Genomic DNA, 19,677 nt, shown 5'->3' with positions numbered 1-19,677 from the left:
TGTGGGTATCTGATGGGTAGGTGACCAGATGATTCTGAAGTGAAACTTCTTTAGGCACACCCCAGACCGTTTTCACATAGAAGTAACTTGCTTCCATGGATTGACAAATATCGCAACGAAAATGCAACACGAAATGCCATAAGCTGTACATAGCAGTGACACATGATGCAATCAGTACCCCCTACAGTGCAGCCATGGTGTAACTCACGTGTGGCATGTTTACATTTTAAATTGCTATATCTCAGCTTCTAGCCATCCGATTTTAAGAATTTAAAAACCAAAAATACTTTCATTCTCTACCATATTTCATAAAAAATTATAATTCAACATGCCAAAGACTAATAGTTCAAGGTTCAGCCTAAATGGATGTCAGATAAACTAATGAGACATATGGCAGAGAAGAAAAATGCATGGGATACATATAAATTAACATGTGACACAGAAGCCTATGATAGATATAAGCTGATCTGTAACCAAGTTACAAAGGAAGTTAGGCAGCCAAAGGGAGATTACGAGAAATCTTTGGAAGGGATGCAAAGAAAAACAGCAAGGAGTTCTTTACTTATGTAAACTCTAGAAGGAAGAGGATGAATCAGATTGATCCACTTGATATCGATGGTTCAACTGTTCATGATCTTGCTCAGGTAGCTAACAAACTAAATCAATATTTTGCATCTACATTCACACATGAGGAGTTATTCAGGAAGGGGAATGCCATAGATGAAGTAAACACTAGCAGTGAGCTAGATGATCTTGTAATAATTGAAAGTAAAGTGGAGGAGAAATTGTTGAAGATAAATACAAGAAAGGCACCTGGGGTGGATGGGATCTATCCAGTTATATTAAAGGAGGCAGCAAAGGAAGTAAGCAAACCCTTAGCCATAATTACGAGAGCTTCCTTGGACTCAGGGGAGGTACCCACAGACTGGAGATGTGCAAATGTAACCCCAATTCACAAAGGAGGATCAAAGGCTGACACAAGTAATTATAGACCTGTGAGTTTAACTTCCGTTCCAGGAAAATTAATGGAAGCACTGGTTAAAGAAGCACTGCAGGATCATCTTGACAAGAATTCAGTTATAGCTCAGACACAGCATGGTTTTGTTAAGGAAAGGTCTTGCCTGACCAATTTGATTGGATACTATGATATAGTCACAAAATAATTGGATGCAGGGAATAACTTTGATATTATATATTTGGATCTTAGAAAAGCTTTTGATACTGTTGCACATGGAAGACTGCTGCACAAATTGGAGGTGTGGCATTGGTGGCAAATTGTTGCTATGGATAAAAGAAGACAGAGAGTGGTGATTAATGGACACTGCTCATCGTGGACTAATGTTATTAGTGGAGTCCCTCAGGGTTCAGTGTTGGGTCCATTGTTGTTCTCTGTATTTATAAATAATATTGATGATGGTATATCAAGCTTAATGTCCAAGTTTGCAGACGATACAAAGGTTGGCAGGGTTGTTAAGGACACTACTGATGCTATGCTGCTGCAGCAGGATCTGGAAAGGTTGAGCAGATGGGCTGAGAGGTGGCAAATGAAGTTTAACATTGACAAATGTAAAGTACTACATATGGGAAACAGAAACCCCAGAGTAACGTATCAACTCTATGGTACTACACTGACAGTGGTAGAGAATAAAAAGGACCTGGGGGTAATTGTGCAGGCAGATATGAAGTTCTCTGAGCAGTGCAGACGGGCTGCAAGAGTAGCTCATGGTGTATTACCAATGATATACAGGAATTTTTCTAGCAGGGATAGGGAGGTGATTATTCCCTTGTATAAGGCAATGGTCAGGCCACACCTTGAGTACTGTATACAGGTCTGGAGGCCTCATTTCAAGAAGGACATAGAGCTGCTGGAACGAGTACAGAGAAGGGCAACAAGGTTAGTGAACGGAACGAAGGGTTGCTCTTACGAAGAAAGGCTTAAGTTTTGCAAATTACAGTGTCTGGAGACTAGGCACCAGCGAGGTGATCTGATAGAGGTGTACAAAGCATTGAATGGTATGAGCATGCTCAATGCTGATGGGATACTGCCTCTTGCCCAGAATAATCACCTGAGAGGGCATAAATTCAAATTGAGGAAAGACAGATGTAGGATAGATGTGCAGAAATTTGCCTTTAGCCAGCAGGTAGTTGGTTGGTGGAACAGACTTCCATCCCTTGTTGTGGAAGTTGATAGCCTAAATAAATTTAAGGCTCAGCTGGACAGGTATTTCGAGCAAACGGAGGGGTGAAGTGGAAGGTGTTTTTTTTTTTTTTTTTGCTCATGCTGCATAAGCTTGCTTGCTTGCATCATGTTCCTCTACTAATGCTAATGCTAAAAGTGAGCGTTATAAGGTGTGTAGACATGTATACATGCAGTTTGGCCACCGAAAACACCTCCATTAAGTACAAAGGGGAGATCTGTAAAAACGTTTTAATAAACTTGTAAAATATTAAACCACTGTAACATTGAAATAATAAATGTTTCAAAAGATTCTAAAGAAAAGTCACTTAACTTCCACTATGCATGCTCGGCACACATGCAATTTTTTTTTTTATTAATGGATTTTTTTTTTTTTTTGCAATTCTGCTTGCGGCATATAACCTTTTCTGTATTCTGTGCTTATTGTATTTATTGTTTTATTTCTTTTAATGAAAAATGCTGTTCTTTTTACACATTACTTTAAAAAAAAACAAGAAAAATATTAATTCTGCTGAAAACAAAAAAAAAAGTAACCATAAAACATAAACATGAAATTAATAGGCACTTCCATTTGCCATTGCAGAAATCTATTTACTTTCAGGCATGATTAACAGTGCCTGAAATTAAATGCAGTGTGTTAAAATTTTACCTTATTTCTAATACATGCTGTCATCTTTTTGTAGACATCGATTTAATGGAGTAAAAATAACTTTGAAAATCAGGTTAGGGTATCACACTCTCAACTGTGATGTCCAATTTTAGCTTACAAAAGCTGATGAAGACCGGTTTCTTTTTTTTTGTCTCTCTCTCTCCCCCCCCTTTATGTTTAAATTCTGCTTTCATTTTTCGACAGTTATCTTACTTTAATGATGAATAACTGAGGAAAAATATGAAGAAATTAATATTTAAAAGCATGCTGTCTAAACCAACCAAAAGTAAGCAGTGGCATCATCATAACATTGAATAAGTAATGCTTCCCCAGTAGAGAAGAATACTGTTACTTATTCTTAATGGGCACTACCCAGACGGCCATTTCAGGGATATTTGGCCCCTCCTCAGTGAATGGGTAGATACCCCAACGATATTGACACTGACAATCCAGTTGTGAATTAAGTTCATAATACAGAGATGCCAAGTCGGGTGTAGTTTAATAAAAAGCTTCAGAGCAGGAAGTGTTTACTGTCATGAGTGCATTATTATCATTTCTATACACAAAGTTTTCATTTTAATAAACTCATACTCCAGAACCAGAGGCTTGAAGTGGTGGAACCCATGTTTAGTTTCTAGAGCTAAGTTCTGGCCAACCCTTCCCTATCTCTTCCATCATACAGTATGATTGATAATTTTTGAGGTTATGATGAATGTCGTGGCGAGATCCAATATTCCTTACATTTCGAGGGTACAGCTCAAAAACGGTGTTCGCAGGCCGGCTGCTAGTTAGTACACCGGACTGAACCTATTGGTAACTCTCTAGGAAGCTTCCGGATCAGCTAGTGTATAATCTTGCTACCTCTACTCTGCCAGATAGTGACTGGAGGGAGTCCGAGTAGTGTGTATGCGGGGAGCATTGTCGAGGCCACGTTATGTCAAGGATCTGGGTATATTCTTACCACATGTACGCCATATCCAAAAATTTCATTACTTCATACAGCATGTCCCACCCACTTTTTCTTACTATTCAGTACACCATGAATTGTCAAAATAATAGAGCAAGCTTATCTGCGAAAAGATCTAAACCTCCCAAGGACTTCCAAATTCATTTCACAAATATACGTGGTCTCAATTCTAATCTCAACGATGTCCATTTCCACTTGCAGTCTTCCAAACCCCATGTACTTTTTCTGACTGAATCTCAGTTATCAGTTGATTCAACTACTGCTCATCTCAGATGTCCAAATTATTTGCTGTATGATTCCTTTCACCTCAAAGGTGGTACTTGTGCATATGTCCATTCTGATATTCCCTGTCAGAGACTTGGCAATTTGGAATCTCCTCTCTTTGATCTTCTCTGGCTTAAAATCTCTCTACCTCATTGTGTAAAATTCATCTGCTGTCTCTACCGTTCTCCCAACTCCACTAATCACTTGGAGCTCTTTGACTTCCTCTCTTTGCAACTTGACTTTCTCCAGTCCAACTTTCCTAACAGTGAGGTAATTTTCCTTGGTGATTTTAACGTTCACAACTCCAGCTGGCTTCCGTTTTCTAGTCACACCGACCCAGGAGGTCGAGATGCTGAGGCTTTTGCAATTACTAATGACCTAGCACAGATTGTTCATTTACCTACAAGAATACCCGACAATCCTAATCATACAGCCAATACGCTTGATCTTTTTCTCACAAACAACCCTTCTAAGTACAAGGTTGAAGTGAGAGGTCCTTTAGGCACTTCAGATCACAACTTGGTGATTGCCTCTTCTCCAATGGAACCTTTATCTCATGGCTATTCCCAACCTCGTATTGTTTGGCAATACAAGAATGCAAAATGGGATGACCTGCGAGACTTCTTTTCTTCTTTTCCTTGGTCTGATTACTGTTTCAAAACTTCTGATGTCAACGTTTGCTCAGATCGTGTCAGCGAAATTATTCTTGCAGGAATGGAATCCTTTATCCCACACTCCACTTTAAAATCTCGTCCTTTATCTAAACCTTGGTTTTCCAATAAATGTGCTAAGGCTGTCCATGAGAAGAACGTTGCATATCGTAATTGGCTTGTTTCTAATTCTTCAGTTTCATTTTCTGCCTACACCAAAGCTCGCAACAATTGTAAAGCAGTTATTAATCAGTCCAAACTAGAGTTTGAACAGGCTAAGAGTAGAAAACTTACTTCTTGCCTTAATGGTAAACGAGCATTCTGGTCTCTTGCCAAAGCAATTGGCCGCAACTTTTGCCCATCTCTGCTCCCACCTCTGTCCAAACCAGATGGTTCTGTTGTCACTTCAGCCAAGGATAAAGCTGACCTGCTAGCATCCCATTTTTCTTTGAGCTCATGTATTAATGATCTTGGTAAAACACCTCCCACCATTCCTAACACGCTCCATTCAATGCCTCCTGTGGTCTTCCATCAAAAGGATATCAGAAGGATTTTGATGAATCTTGATGCTAAGAAAGCTCCAGGTCCTGATGGTATTTCTCCACTTGTTCTCAAAACCTGTGCTCCTGAACTTACTCCTATTCTTTGCCGCCTTTTTTCACTTTCTTATTCCAAAGATGTTTTTCCTTCTGCTTGGAAATTTGCTCATATCCAGCCAGTTCCTAAAAAGGGTGACAAATCCCTCCCATCCAATTATCGTCCCATTGCAATTACTTCTACTCTTTCTAAAGTAATGGAGAAATCAATTAACCGCCAACTCTTAAACTACTTAGAAACCTTCCGTCTGATCAACGATCGCCAGTATGGATTCCGTCAGTGTCGATCCACTGGTGATATTCTGGCTTATGTTACCCATTTATGGACTAATTCAATGGAAAGGTTCGGTGAAACACAAGTAGTTGCCCTTGACATCTCAAAGGCTTTTGATCATGTTTGGCATAAAGGTCTTCTAAACAAGCTTCCATCTTATGGTTTGCCAACTGTTTTTAGTAATTGGTTATCCAGTTTTCTCTCTGATCGCTCACTGAGGGTGATGGTAGATGGCTCTCTGTCTTCTAACTTCTCCACTAATGCCGGTGTCCCCCAAGGTTCAGTTCTTTCCCCCACTCTTTTCCTCTTGTATATCAATGACCTTCTTCCATTGACTGGAAATCCTATCCATAGTTTTGCCGATGATAGCACATTGCATTCAACTTTCCATTTTGAGAAACCTTGTCCAGCTCAATCAGCTTCAAGTTCTCGAAAATCTGCTACCAATTCTTTAAATGCCAATCTTCAGGTAATTCTCCAGTGAGGCAAAGACAACTTAGTTGATTCCAACCCTTCTAAAACTCAATCTTGTCTTATATCTCGCAAAAAGGATTCTTCTGCTCCTATGCTTATCTTTAGTTACACTCCGATTTCTAGGCAAAATGATATATCTCTTTTGGGGATTACCCTGACTTCTAATCTCTCTTGGCACAAGCACATTACAAATATTGCTTCCTCTGCATCTAAAAAACTTGGTTTTCTCTTTCGCTCTCGGCGTTACTTTTCTCCCAAACAGCTGCTCACTCTGGATAAATCGCAAATCCGCCCTGCCATGGAATATTGTTCCCACATCTGGGGTGGTGCCCCCAAAACCTCTCTCAGGCTTCTTGATTCCATTCAGAAGAGGGCAGTTAGGTTAATTAATGATTCATCTCTAACAGAGTCTCTCCACTCGCTTTCTCATAGATGCACTGTTTCTGCTGCATGCCTCTTCTACAGATACTTCCATGGGCACTGTTCTTCTGAATTGGCTTCTATAATTCCCTCTCTCGCTTTCAAAACAGTCCGAACACGTGCCGCCACCAGCCAACATCCATTTACTGTCCAACTTCAAACCCACAGAACCAACTTTTCATCTTCCTCATTTATTCATTCAACTGCCGTTTTCTGGAACAACCTTCCTTCATACGTATTTCCTGAAAATTACAATCTACAGAAGTTCAAGTCCAATATCAACAAATATCTTCTTTCGTGTTCTCAACCTCCAACCCAAGCACGGTACTAAGTACTATAGGTTATAATACCTCTCGTGTTTGGGGTTCTCATAAAAAAAAAAAAAAAAAAAAAAGAACCAAACCTCTATTGAAAACTCACTTGGGGAAGGATTAAAGTGCACTTCCTAAAGGACCAAGAAGAAGAAGATCCCTGTGCCAATTTATTTTTAGGCCATCAGACAAAACCCATGGGGATACCACACCCTCTTATGTTATGGAGAGAAGTAGTAAGTTTCTGGCATTGGAATATTGCATCAGGGTGACTGAACCAGATAGTATGGTTCCCTCGATGGCGTGGTGTTCTGTCAGGATTCTTGTTATCAAAGCAAAGCTTGTATCATGTTGAATGTTCTAAACATAATGAGGAGACAGATCAGCCCTCCCACCTCATAGTGAGACGGACTGTATTGCGGCATCTGGAAACTTGGCACTTGCAAGATCTGATTGTGTGAGCTAAATGCTGGTTGTATCCTCTTGCTCAGACAATGCACAGGAGGAATCATAAATTTAAGGTGAGGAAGATTGTAGGATAGATATGCAGAAATTTGTCTCAGTGTGTAGTTTGAATGAATTTAACAAAGAACAAGAAAAAAAATTGCTGGGATTTGGTTTTTATTTTGAATTGTTTGCCATACTCAAACTAAGCTCCCTGAGTTCTCCAAACCTGGAAAAATTAAGTAACAAAGACATATCTGAAATAATTTCGTTTCTGAGAATGGGGAACTGTACCAGTCTTATTACCCAATGGCTTTTTTTTTTATCCAAAAAGCTACTTTGTTCTGTGTGACTTGTTCCATTGTTCATGTGACAAGTCTGTTTTAACTGTTTGTATTTATTTATTTTTAACAGTATTACTTTCTTTACCATTTTTATGCAACTGCTTAAAAATTATTTCCAGGTATTTCAGGTTCTACAGATTGGCCTTCGGCCAGCCAGTTTGCCATTTAATTATTTTATTTATTTACTTTTATTATTATTATTTTTTTTTTTATTAATTCCCTTTATTTCTACAATGGTAAAGGTTAATCCAAACATAAATACCCACATTCCAGACTACATACAGGGGAATCGCATAGTTATTCAGTGCTACACTCAGTTACGTCTAACTATAGTAATCCACTGATGAGCCCCCAGCAGCTCATCGTCCCTTGCAATGCCCAGATCGCCAATATATTTTAATCTGCAGCTGTTATCCCCATTGTGCGGAGGAGAGTCGCTGAAGTGCAACACCACACACCTTTGTAGGAGACAGTAATTAAGACAACAGGTTGAATGTTATCAAACTCCAAGGCTATTGCATTTTTTAAACTAGTATTTCTATTATAGTACTCTTTCTTCCTTCTATGCAATACCTCAAGTTCCTCTCCCACTTGTTCCCACCACTTGTGCATTTAAAAGGAACAAAGCAAGCAAACAAAAACCTTCCTACTTTGTTTGTAGTTTTTTCAACAATTTACCAGACCAAATAAGAAACAATTTTGTCTGATTTATCAGATAAGCTCCGATAATAACTGTACTACTAATTTTAAATATAAAAAAAATTAGGGGAAAAAATTTGTATGATTTTGTTAAAAAAAAAAAAAAAAAAAAAGGCTTTTGGGAAGACAATGATTTATATCCCATTGTTGTTGCTGAATTTATATTCTAGGATACTGAAGAAAAAGTTGCCTGTCGATATGATTGGCATCAGACTGCTGGCTTTGTGGTAATATCAGTGTATGCAAAGATCCCCTTTCCTGATTTATCCTGTGTGGAAGCAAATTCTGTTAAACTATATGCACATATTGTATTTGGAAAGGAGAAGAGTGTTTTTGACTTGGATCTGCTGCTGTTTGGGGTAAGATTGCTGTTCTTCGTTAGTACTATAGCTAATGTATAGCATAAACATTATATAAGTATACTTGTGTCACCATCCTTCATTTCTTTTAACTAAATAATTATCAGAATTAAGTTTATATTGATTTTCATCTTATTATATGCATGAAACGTTACTTGAGAGTTTATTCCAGTAAGTTAATCAATCTTATTTTTATTTCCCTTGTGACGTCACGTGGTGATTCATCTGTAATTTTAATTTAAATGCCAACATTGAAATATATCCCTGTGAGCTTTACTATATTGCTGTTAAATTTAGATTTATTTTCTGATAGAATATGGAAAAAAGACTATAGCAATACTATGCAGATGTCATTCTCTGGATTTGTTATGCAAGATTTTTCAATATCAAGTAGTGGGAAACGTAATCAAACGTGTAAAAACAAACATAAGGACAACATGCACTGCATAGAAAGAAAACAAAAAAAAAAAAAAAAATAGATGTAGAATGTAGTGACAGTGTACTGTCATGTATGCCAAATGTTTACTTACATCATTCATCACAGAAGAATCTTCCTCTAAGTCGAGCTAATCTTGTTGTCATGCTGTTGAAAGATGTTTCCCTGTTCGTGAAACAGAAAAAAAAAAAAAAAAGCTTTGAAGAACAAAAACAACAAGTGTTGTTAGTGAAATTACATGGATAGGGAAAGAAAAGATGGCGGTAAAGTGATTTTGATTAATGTAATGGCCCTTTCCTAATATATAAAAAGTGTGTGTGTGTGTGTGTGTGTGTGTGTGTGAAAAGGCTGTTTATATATATATATATCAAAATCAGCTCAAATAGTGATCTCTACTCACACTTAATGTATGTATAATATACATTAGGTTTTTATAGGCATATATCTCCTTTCAACATTAATGGGATTGTTGGCTAGTGCAAATAAAGTTATTTTTATTGCCAAGCCCTGCAGATGGACACAAGTTGGAGAAATTCTCCTCTACGGAGTAGAGGAGAATTAACGTTGAGTATCTTCTGAATGCATGAAGGATTAAATTGGCAGTGCCCTATATATTTTATGTGCAGTAAAATATATAGGGCACTCGTATTCAATGTTATTGGAATTGGTTGTTGAAAGTCAGGAACCATAAAAAACTTATGCTTACGAACCCTAAGAACTTTTATTTTCTTAAAATATATACATGTACGTTCGTTCATTAACGAAAAATTAGTAATTTTATGCCAACAAGATGAAACATGACATTTTGTTTTTATAAACATCACGTTGTTGGCTGTTGTTCAGTAAAATATAAAGGTGTGTCTGGAGTATATTTGGCTGCTGCATGAAAAATTTTTGGATCTGAATTTGATTCAATCTCTTTTCCTTCATATTTCAATCCATCTCTTTCCCTCACAGTGTGTATGATTTCTCCATCATCAATCATTTTATTTTTCAACAAATAACCGATTTTTTGGAAGATATTATTTAATCCATTTTTGTCTTCTTGCTTTGCAGTTGGCAGCAACAGATAATTAAATGTATGTGTCACATGGTATGATGACAAATTCCTTGGTATCAAGTTAAATAGTGTACACTTTCCTGGAGCTTCTTAGTCAATCTGATCATGTATGGGCAGATCTGGCAGATATGAAGTTCTCTGAGCAGTGCAGACGGGCTGCAAGAGTAGCTCATGGTGTATTGTTAATGATATATTGGAATTTTTCTAGCAGGGATAAGGAGGTGATTATTCCCTTGTATAAGGCAATGGTCAGGTCACACCTACAGTACTGTATACAGGTCTGGAGGCCTCATTTCAAGAAGGATGTAGAGCTGCTGGAACGAGTACAGAGAAGGGCAACAAGATTAGTGAATGGAACAAAGGGGTGCTCTTACGAAGAAAGGCTTAAGTTTTGCAAATTACAGTGTCTGGAGACTAGGCACCAGCAAGGTGATCTGATAGAGGTGTATAAAGCCTTGAATGGTTTGAGCATGCTCAATGCTGATGGGATTCTTCCTCTCGCCCAGAATAATCACCTGAGAGGGCATAAATTCAAATTGAGGAAAGACAGATGTAGGATAGACGTGCGGAAATTTGCCTTTAGCCAGCGAGTGGTTGGTTGGTGGAACAGACTTCCATCCCTTGTCGTGGAAGTTGATAGCCTAAATAAGTTTAAGACTCAGCTGGACACGTATTTTGAACGAACAGAGAGGGGAAGTGGAAGTGGTTTTTTTTTTTTTTTTTTTGGCTGATGCTGCATAAGCTTGCTTTCTTGCATCAAATGCCTCTACTAATGCTAATGCTAATGTGGAAGACAGGTAATTCCTCAGATTTCAGAAATAGTTATCGTTATCGTTAGGCACATTTAGCAGGAGCTGTAATTGAAAAAACAAAGAAAATCACTGGCTTGTTAAAAATAATCTCAAAAGCATACAGTGAGTGGAAGGCAAAAGGATAGAGAAAACGATCATGTTACATTAAAGAAATGCAGCAAAAAGTCAGTACTGCAGGAATTTAAAGCAAATTGAGCATCAGAATAAAGGTTCAGTATATGCCTGAAAAACTCAGTTTAAGTAAAGAAAGAAAGGCTAATTTCCAACCGAAGTAGCAGAGTTGTGCAGTCTGCCATTTGGTGGTCATGTGCCTAAAATTGAAAGATTCAGTTGGAATGATTCCACCAATGCCAAGCTTGGACAGTGGAAAAAAAGATCATGTGATCTGACAAGACTCGATGTACGCTTTTTTGAATGGTAGGGTAAAATTGTGGCATGAACCTTGTGAATCTATGCATGCAGGCTGTCTTGTGTCTACTACTCAAGGAGCTGAAGGTGGCATGGTATGGGGGTTATGTTAGCATGGACTGGGACTGCTCATAACATTAGAAGGTCATGTTCCTTTCACTGAATATCCTGTTGTATCAATGCAACTATCCACCATGCAAAAATACTATCTGAATGGGTCTACAAACATTCGAAAGATTTCCATCATATACCCTCACCATCAAATTCTCTACGATACAACAGCAACTACTAAATATGCTGATGGAAGAATGGTCAGATCTGAGCTAGATTACCTCAAATACTTAATGGGATCTATGCTATGATGTGTATAACGTACTAGATACTGAATAAAGGTTTCTGATGTTTTGACCAGTTCTTCATTACCTTCTATTTCAGGTCTTCTATCAGCATTATTAATCACAGGGCAGAGTTTTTTACAAGATAGCACTAACAGGGAATTTCATTCCCTGCTAGGATGCTTTTGACTTTAATGATTCCATAGGACCTATATTTCATGTTTTCTTCTGTTTTTTCCAAAACTGAACTAAAAAATTTCTACCTGTGTTGTCTCTTTAGACATTCTAAAATACCTAATCTGTAGGCTGAATCAAGGATGTTACATTTTTAAGTTCCTCACAATGGCCTTTTTAGGCCATTGTGAGGAACATTAGATACAGTTAGTATAATCACTGTCCTCCACACACTTGAGTGCAACAGACCCAAATTCAAATTCCATCACTGATGCAAAATATTTTTATGGGTCTTTTTCAAGTTGTGGCCGAGTTTGTGTCTCTCAGACAAGAGTAGCATGGTTTTCCCTCCTGGAAACTCTGGTTTTTCATTCAGCAAACCAACGTGGAAACTACTTATCTCCCCAAAATGGGAAAACATTTACAGAGCTTATCCATCAGTCAGTCCATTAACAGGAATACTCTTTCACTCTCTGCCAACTTGATTTTCATAATTTAGAGAGAGTGAAGTCTATAATTGGGCAACAGGGCAATGGAAATTGGTTCTGTGACAAGACATATCTCACTGCTACACCCTGTTCTGATCAGAGGGTATGGCAGATGCCTAGAGAATATGCTGGCAGATTGATTCTGACAACAGTGAAGTTCAAAGAAGATGGTGGTTCTGTTCTTGTTTAAAATGTTTGGTAATTGTGTGGGGAAACCATGAATTAATAATTACCTACCTTAACATTATGAACAATTCTATGCTCCCTACAATGTGACATTTGTTTCAACAGGACAACCCTCATTGCACTGGCACTTGGGGAAATCATCCCTATGGAATTCAAATTCAGAGTAATCAGACACATTCAATTAAACTGATTACTGTTTAATTATTCTCCATAATTTTTACAAAAATTATGGAGAATGATACATACTTCAGTCTATCAAAAAAGTACTGAATATCATTCATTGGTGGACAGCCTACCCTCGTAGGTGGAGTGTATCATAGCAGCCAAAGAGAGACTTGTTACTTCACCCACTTCAATAGTATTGAAGTGAGTGGAAGTAACAATAGTATGAAATCGATGTGTGTACAGAAACTCTATGGAGAGTATTGCACAATGAAGTCATAATTTACGTGCAAAGACTAAATTATGACAGGTTAACTCACATTTTTTTGAGTTATCATAGAATATGCCCTCGTGATTGGTACCTGTTACTGAGTTTCAATTATCTAATATTAAGGTTGACAAGGTTACGATATAATTACTTTATCATAGAAGTAAACTGATAATCCATTTTTATTTTATGCAGGTTGTAGATGTGGAAAAAAGTTTAGTGAATTATCTCGGGAGTAAGGTGGAAATCAATCTAAAGAAGGCAGAACCATTTAATTGGAGCCAGCTCCATCTTCCAACTCAGAAAACAACTAAAGCAAGAACAACTGAAGAAGAGTACAATATAGCTGATATTAAGAAACTTCAAGTGAACCACCGTAAGCAGGTATCGAGGTGTGGGGCCTACACCGCACCACATGGAGGAATGTCACCCTCCGTCTGCGTTACCAGGCAATACTAGGTGGTAGGGCTTACAATACTGGGATACCGGTCATTTTTTTCCGGTATTGAAATACCAGTATTGATGCAAAAAAGTACCGATTTTTCAGCACTAATTTTAAAAAAAATAATTGTTTATAATTTAATCACATAAAGGTTATAAAATCGCCTTTATGTGATAATTGACGTCGTTATCTCTACTAGCAAATGTTCGATAAATCATCGATAGGACACCATGCACATTGCAACCTGTCCACAATTCTGACAACTTCATGTCTGACCGTATCATAAATCCTAAGACCCGTTCCTCTGCTACTGACTTTAGTTCAACTCCACCAAGTGTATAAGTTGCTTTGGGTTTGGTGTTCCCCAGGTGTAAGACCTTGCATTTTGCTCAATTAAAGTATAGCTGCCACTTTTCTGACCATCCCGGAAGTCTATCTAGGTCACTCTGAAGCTCTGCTTGGCGGCGATCATTAACTACTCTACTGATCTTGACATCATCTGCAAATTTAGACCTCACACCCTCCATCCCTTCATAGATGTCATTTAAGATAATCAAAAGCAACAGTTGTCCCAATACTGATCCTTGGGGAACCCCACTACTTACATTAATCCCATCTGAGGAATAACCATTTATCACAACCCTCTGCCTGGTGCCCTCTATCCATTTAAGGATTTTCCCTATGATTCCAGCCTGCTCTAACTTATAAAGTAACCACTCGTGTGGAACTGAGTGAAATGCTTTGCTGAAATCCAAATAAACAATGTCAAAATTATTCCTTAAATCCAGCTCACGAGTCACCTGTCAAAATGGCTAACCAGATTTGTTAAATAAACATGATTTTCCCTTTACAGAACCATGCTGTGTATCCTACAGAATTCCATTTCCATCTAAATAATCCTGAATTCCACCCTTGATCATTGCCTCCATGATTTTCCCTACTCCTGAAGTTAGACTGACTGGTCGGTAATTTCCGTTACACTCATAGAACCGCCTTTATGTTCCAATTTACACCAATCCAACAGAATCTTTCCTGTCCAGTGATGCTCTCGTAACTAGCCTTAATGGTTCAATGCACTCGCTTGCCACCTCCTTTAAGATTATAGGGTATATGCCATCAACCACAGGAGCCTTACTTGCCTGTAGGTGCGAAAGTTCTCATTTAAATAATCATTTGAAATTTCAACATCATTAATTACATTTTTTTCAACTTCACTTCCATAATATCTCATTGACACAAAGTGTTTTTTTAATGTAAATATCGATGCAAAATAACTGTTGAGTTAATCTGCAACTTCAGTTATGTTATCTAATACTATCCCACGTCCATTACATAGGGTCCAATCTGATTTGTCCTTCTGTTCTTTGCATAAATAAGGAATAAAGAAGAGAGCTCTTTGCTCTCTTCTTTATTCCTTATCCCCACTCTTTGCTCTCTCCCAGACTCAGTAAAGATACTATAGTGAAAATTATACTTTGCTTAATAAAACGTCTTTCTCCTTCAGAAAACGATGAACATAATTCAACCATGGAAGACCAACATGAAACAGAACATCAATGTTCCGCAAATTCTTTCCAAAATAAGAAATAGCCTGACCAATGATATTTTGAAAGATGAACTTGAGTCGGAAATTAATGAAATACTTTAACTATTTTTTCCAAAAAAAGTTCAAAGCCTATAAAATATGGACTCAGATCGTCTACGATTATCTCAGTACAATAGTACCAGAATAGAATCCGAAAGGGCATTTTTTTGCCGCTAATCAAATACTGTGTATACCAAAATTAGATCCATTTTAAATCATACTATTAATTGCTTATGTTTCTTAAGAACTCACTTTATTCGGACAGGTAGTGTGGATGCTTAAACATAACTAACCTTTGCAGTAACAATAAGTATTTTTTTGTTTTTAGAATAACTATATGTTAATGATTTTTTTCAGAATATTTATTATTAAAAATTTATTATCAATAAAAATTTATTTAAAACATGAATGATTCAAGTAATTACAGTACTTGTTTTTTTCCTTACTTTATTGCACCTAATTGTAATAAAAATTTATTGAATAAAACGTTTGTTTTTGGAATATCGGTATCGTGGTTTCATAAATTAAAAATACCGGTATTAAGATTTCGACCGGTATTGTAAGCCCCTACTAGGTGGTAAATAACTCTCATCAACCAGTGCAATACCACCACTTTCCTTGACTTGAAGTGGTGGAACCCATGTTTAGTCTCCAGAGCTAAGTTCCAGTCAACCCTTCCCCATCTCTTCCATCATGCAGTATGACTGATGACTTTTGAGGTTATGATGGACATCATAGCGAGATCTAATCTTCCTTACATTTCAAGGGTACTGCTCTAAAACGATGTTTGCAGGCAGACCACTTGTAAGAACACTGGATCAAAACTATTGGCAACTCTTTAGGAGGCTTCTGGATCAGATTGTGACTGGAGGGAGTCCGAGTAGTGTGTATGCATTGTCGAGGCCATATTATGTCAAGGATCTGGGTATATTCTTACCGTGTCTACGCCACATTCAAAAATTTCATTACTTCTTACAGCATGTACCCTGCCTTTTCTTACTGTTGAATACACCATGAATTACCAAACTAATAGAGTAAGCTTATCTGCGAAAAGATCTAAACCTCCCAAACACTTCCTAGTTCATTTCACAAATATATGTGGTCTCAATTCTGGGTTGGTCACTCGCACACTAGCAAGGCTTTTGTGGATTTATTGGATGATTGTTTTCTACATCAGCATGTTCGTGAGGCAACAAGAGGGAGCAATACTCTTGATCTGATTATCAGTAGTGATTCTTCATGCATTAAGAACCTGCAGATAAATGAACCACTAGGTGGCAGTGATCACAGTGTGTTGAAGTGGGATTTACTCAAGGAGGAAACTACCATCAGAGGTAAAGGGAAGGGTTTTTGTTTTCGTAAAGGCGACTATGATGGTCTGAGACAGTATTTAAATTCTATACAGTGGGACCAACTGATGATGTTACCAACAGCAAACTCAAAATGGGAAGCATTCAAGGAACTAATCTTGGAGGCTACCAGGCTTTACATACCAACTAAGAAATATTGTTCAAGGTTTAGGCCTAAATGGTTGTCAGATGAACTAATGAGACATGTGGCAGAGAAGAAAAATGCATGGGATAAAATACAAATTAATGGGTGACATGGAAGCCTATGATAGATATAAGTTGGTCTGTAACCAAGTCACAAAGGAGATTAGGCAGGCAAAGGCAGACTATGAAAAATCCTTGGCAAAGGATGCAAAGAAAAACAGAAAAGAGTTCTTTACATACTTGAACTCGAAAAGGAAAGGGATGAATCAGATTGGTCCACTGGATATTGATGGTTCAACAGTTGAGGATCCTGCTCAGGTGGCTAACAATCTAAACGAGTATTTTGCATCTACATTCACGCATGAGGAGTTATTCAGGAAGGAGAATGATGTAGGTAAAGTAAACATTGGCAGTGAGCTGGATGATTTTGTAATAACTGAGAGGAAAGTGGAGGAGAGATTGTTGAGGATAAACATAAAAAAGGCACCTGGGGTGGATGGGATCTATCCAGTTATATTAAAGGAGGCAGCAAAGGAAGTATGCAAACCCCTAGCCATAATTATGAGAGCTTCTTTGGACTCAGGGGAGGTACCCATAGACTGGAGATGTGCAAATGTAACCCCAATTCACAAAGGAGGATCAAAGGCTGACACAAGTAATTATAGACCTGTTAGTTTAACTTCTGTTCCAGGTAAATTAATGGAGGCACTGGTTAAAGAAGCACTGCAGGATCATCTAGACAAGAATTCAGTTATAGCTCAGACGCAGCATGGTTTTGTTAAGGGCAGGTCTTGCCTGACCAATTTGGTTGGATACTATGATGTAGTCACAAAAGAACTGGATGCAGGGAATAACTTTGATATTATATATTTGGATCTTAGAAAGGCTTTTGATACTGTTGCACATGGAAGACTGCTGCACAAATTGGAGCAGTGTGGCATTGGAGGCAAATTGCTGCTATGGATAAGGGGATGGTTGAGTGGCAGAAGACAGAGAGTGGTAATCAATGGACACTGCTCAACGTGGACTAATGTTATTAGTGGAGTTCCTCAAGGTTCAGTGTTGGGTCCGTTGTTGTTTTCGGTGTTTATGAATGATATTGATGATGGGATATCAAGTTTAATGTCCAAGTTTGCAGATGATACAAAGGTTGGCAGGGTCGTTAAGGACAATACTGACGCTATGCTGCTGCAACAGGATCTGGAAAGGTTGAACAGATGGGCTGAGAGGTGGCAAATGAGGTTTAACATCGACAAATGTAAAGTGCTGCATATGGGAAACAGTAACCCCAGAGCAACGTATCAACTCTGCGGTACTACACTGACAGTGGTGGAGAATGAAAAGGACCTGGGGGTAATTGTGCAGGCAGATATGAAGTTCTCTGAGCAGTGCAGACGAGCTGCAAGAGTAGCTCATGGTGTCTTGTCAATGATATACAGGAATTTTTCTAGCAGGGATAAGGAGGTGATTATTCCCTTATATAAGGCAATGGTAAGGCCACATCTTGAGTACTGTATACAGGTCTGGAGGCCTCATTTCAAGAAGGATGTAGAGCTGCTGGAACGGGTACAGAGAAGGGCAACAAGATTAGTAAATGGAACAAAGGGTTGCTCTTACGAAGAAATCCTTAAGTTTTGCAAATTACAGAGTCTGGAGACTAGGCACCGGCGAGGTGATCTGATAGAGGTGTATAAGGCTTTGAATGGTTTGAGCATGCTCAATGCCAATGGGATTCTTCATCTTTCTCAGAATAATCACCTCAGAGGGCATAAATTCAAATTGAGGAAGGACGGATGTCGGATAGATCTGCGGAAATTTGCCTTTGGCCAGCGGGTGGTTGGTTGGTGGAACCGACTTCCATCACTTGTTGTTGAAGTTGATAGCCTAAACAAATTTAAAGCTCAACTGGACAGGTATTTCGAACGAACGGAGGGGTGAAATGGGAGTGGTTTTTTTTTTTTTTTTTTTGGCTGATGCTGAATAAGCTTGCTTTCTTGCATCATATGCCTCTGCTAATGCTAATGCTAATTCGAATCTCAACGATGTCCATTTCCACTTGCCGTCTGCCAAACCCCCATGTACTTTTTCTGACAGAATCTCAGTTATTGGTTGATTCAACTACTGAGATAATTTGGAATCTCCTTTCTTCGATCTTCTCTGCCTTAAAATCTCTCTACCTCATTGTGTCAAATTTATCTGTTATCTCTACCACTCTCTTAACTCCACTAATCACTTGGAGCTCTTTGACTTCCTCTCTTTGCAACTTGACTTTCTCCAGTCCAATTTCCTAACAGTGAGGTAATTTTCCTTGGTGATTTTAATGTTCACAACTCCAGCTGGCTTCCGTTTTCTAGTCACCCCGACCTAGCCGGTCCAGATGCCAAGGCTTTTGCAATTACCAATGACCTTGCACAGATTGTTCATTTTTGTACAAGGATACGGACAATCCTAACCATACAGCCAGCATGCTTGATCTTTTTCTCACAAACAACCCTTCTAAGAACACGATCGAGGTGAGTGGTCCTTTAGGCACCTCAGATCACAACTTGGTGATTGTCTCTTCTCCAATGGAGCCTTTATCTCATGGCTATTCGCAACCTCGACCGGATTTACCGGATTGTTTGGCATTACAAGAATGCAAAATGGTATGACATGCGAGATTTCTTTTCCTTGGTCAGATTACTGTTTCAAAACCTTTGATGTCAGCGTTTGCTCAGATCGTGTCAGTGAAATTATTCTTGTAGGAATGGAATCCTTTATCCCACACTCCACTTTAAAATCTCATCCTTTATCTAAACCTTGATTTTCCAATACATGTGCTAAGGCTGTTCAAGAGAAGAATGTTGCATATCGTAATTGGCTTGTTTCTAATTCTTCAGTTTCATTTTCTGCCTACACCAAAACTCACAACAATTGTAAAGCAGTTGTTAATCAGTCCAAACTAGAGTTTGAACAGGCTAAGAATAGAAAACTTACTTCTTGCCTTAATGGTAAACGAGCATTCTGGTCTCTTGCCAAAGCTATTAGCCACACCTTTTGCCCATCTCTGCTCCCACCTCTGTCCAAACCTGTTGTCACTTCAGCCAAGGATAAAGCTGACCTACTAGCATCCCATTTTTCTTCCAACTCGTGTATTAGTGATCTTGGTAAAGCACTTCCCACCATTCCCAACACACTCCA

General features: G+C 38.4%; 1 protein-coding gene across 5 annotated transcripts in view; it reads left to right on the top strand.

Moving 5' to 3' along the window:
• The window catches only part of mora (cysteine and histidine rich domain containing protein), a 560,065-nt gene that overhangs the window by 533,216 nt on the left and 7,172 nt on the right, over window positions 1-19,677 (top strand). For 4 of the 5 annotated variants that reach the window (XM_090370664.1, XM_090370660.1, XM_090370661.1 and 1 more), the window contains 2 exons: window positions 8,460-8,648; window positions 13,173-13,464. In XM_090370664.1, coding sequence (XP_090226790.1) covers window positions 8,460-8,648; window positions 13,173-13,436 — 453 coding nt within the window. In that variant the 3' untranslated portion in view covers window positions 13,437-13,464. Of the gene's footprint in view, window positions 1-8,459; window positions 8,649-13,172; window positions 13,465-19,677 lie in introns of those variants that run through there. The other variant, XM_090370663.1, reaches the window with a different exon arrangement.

This window comes from Mastigoproctus giganteus, chromosome 3 (genome assembly GCF_048544385.1).
Source record: "Mastigoproctus giganteus isolate SK-2022 chromosome 3, ASM4854438v1, whole genome shotgun sequence".
NCBI lineage: Eukaryota > Metazoa > Arthropoda > Arachnida > Uropygi > Thelyphonidae > Mastigoproctus > Mastigoproctus giganteus.
The sequence above is the reverse complement of the archived record's forward strand: the minus strand, read 5'-3'. Positions and strand labels throughout refer to the sequence as shown.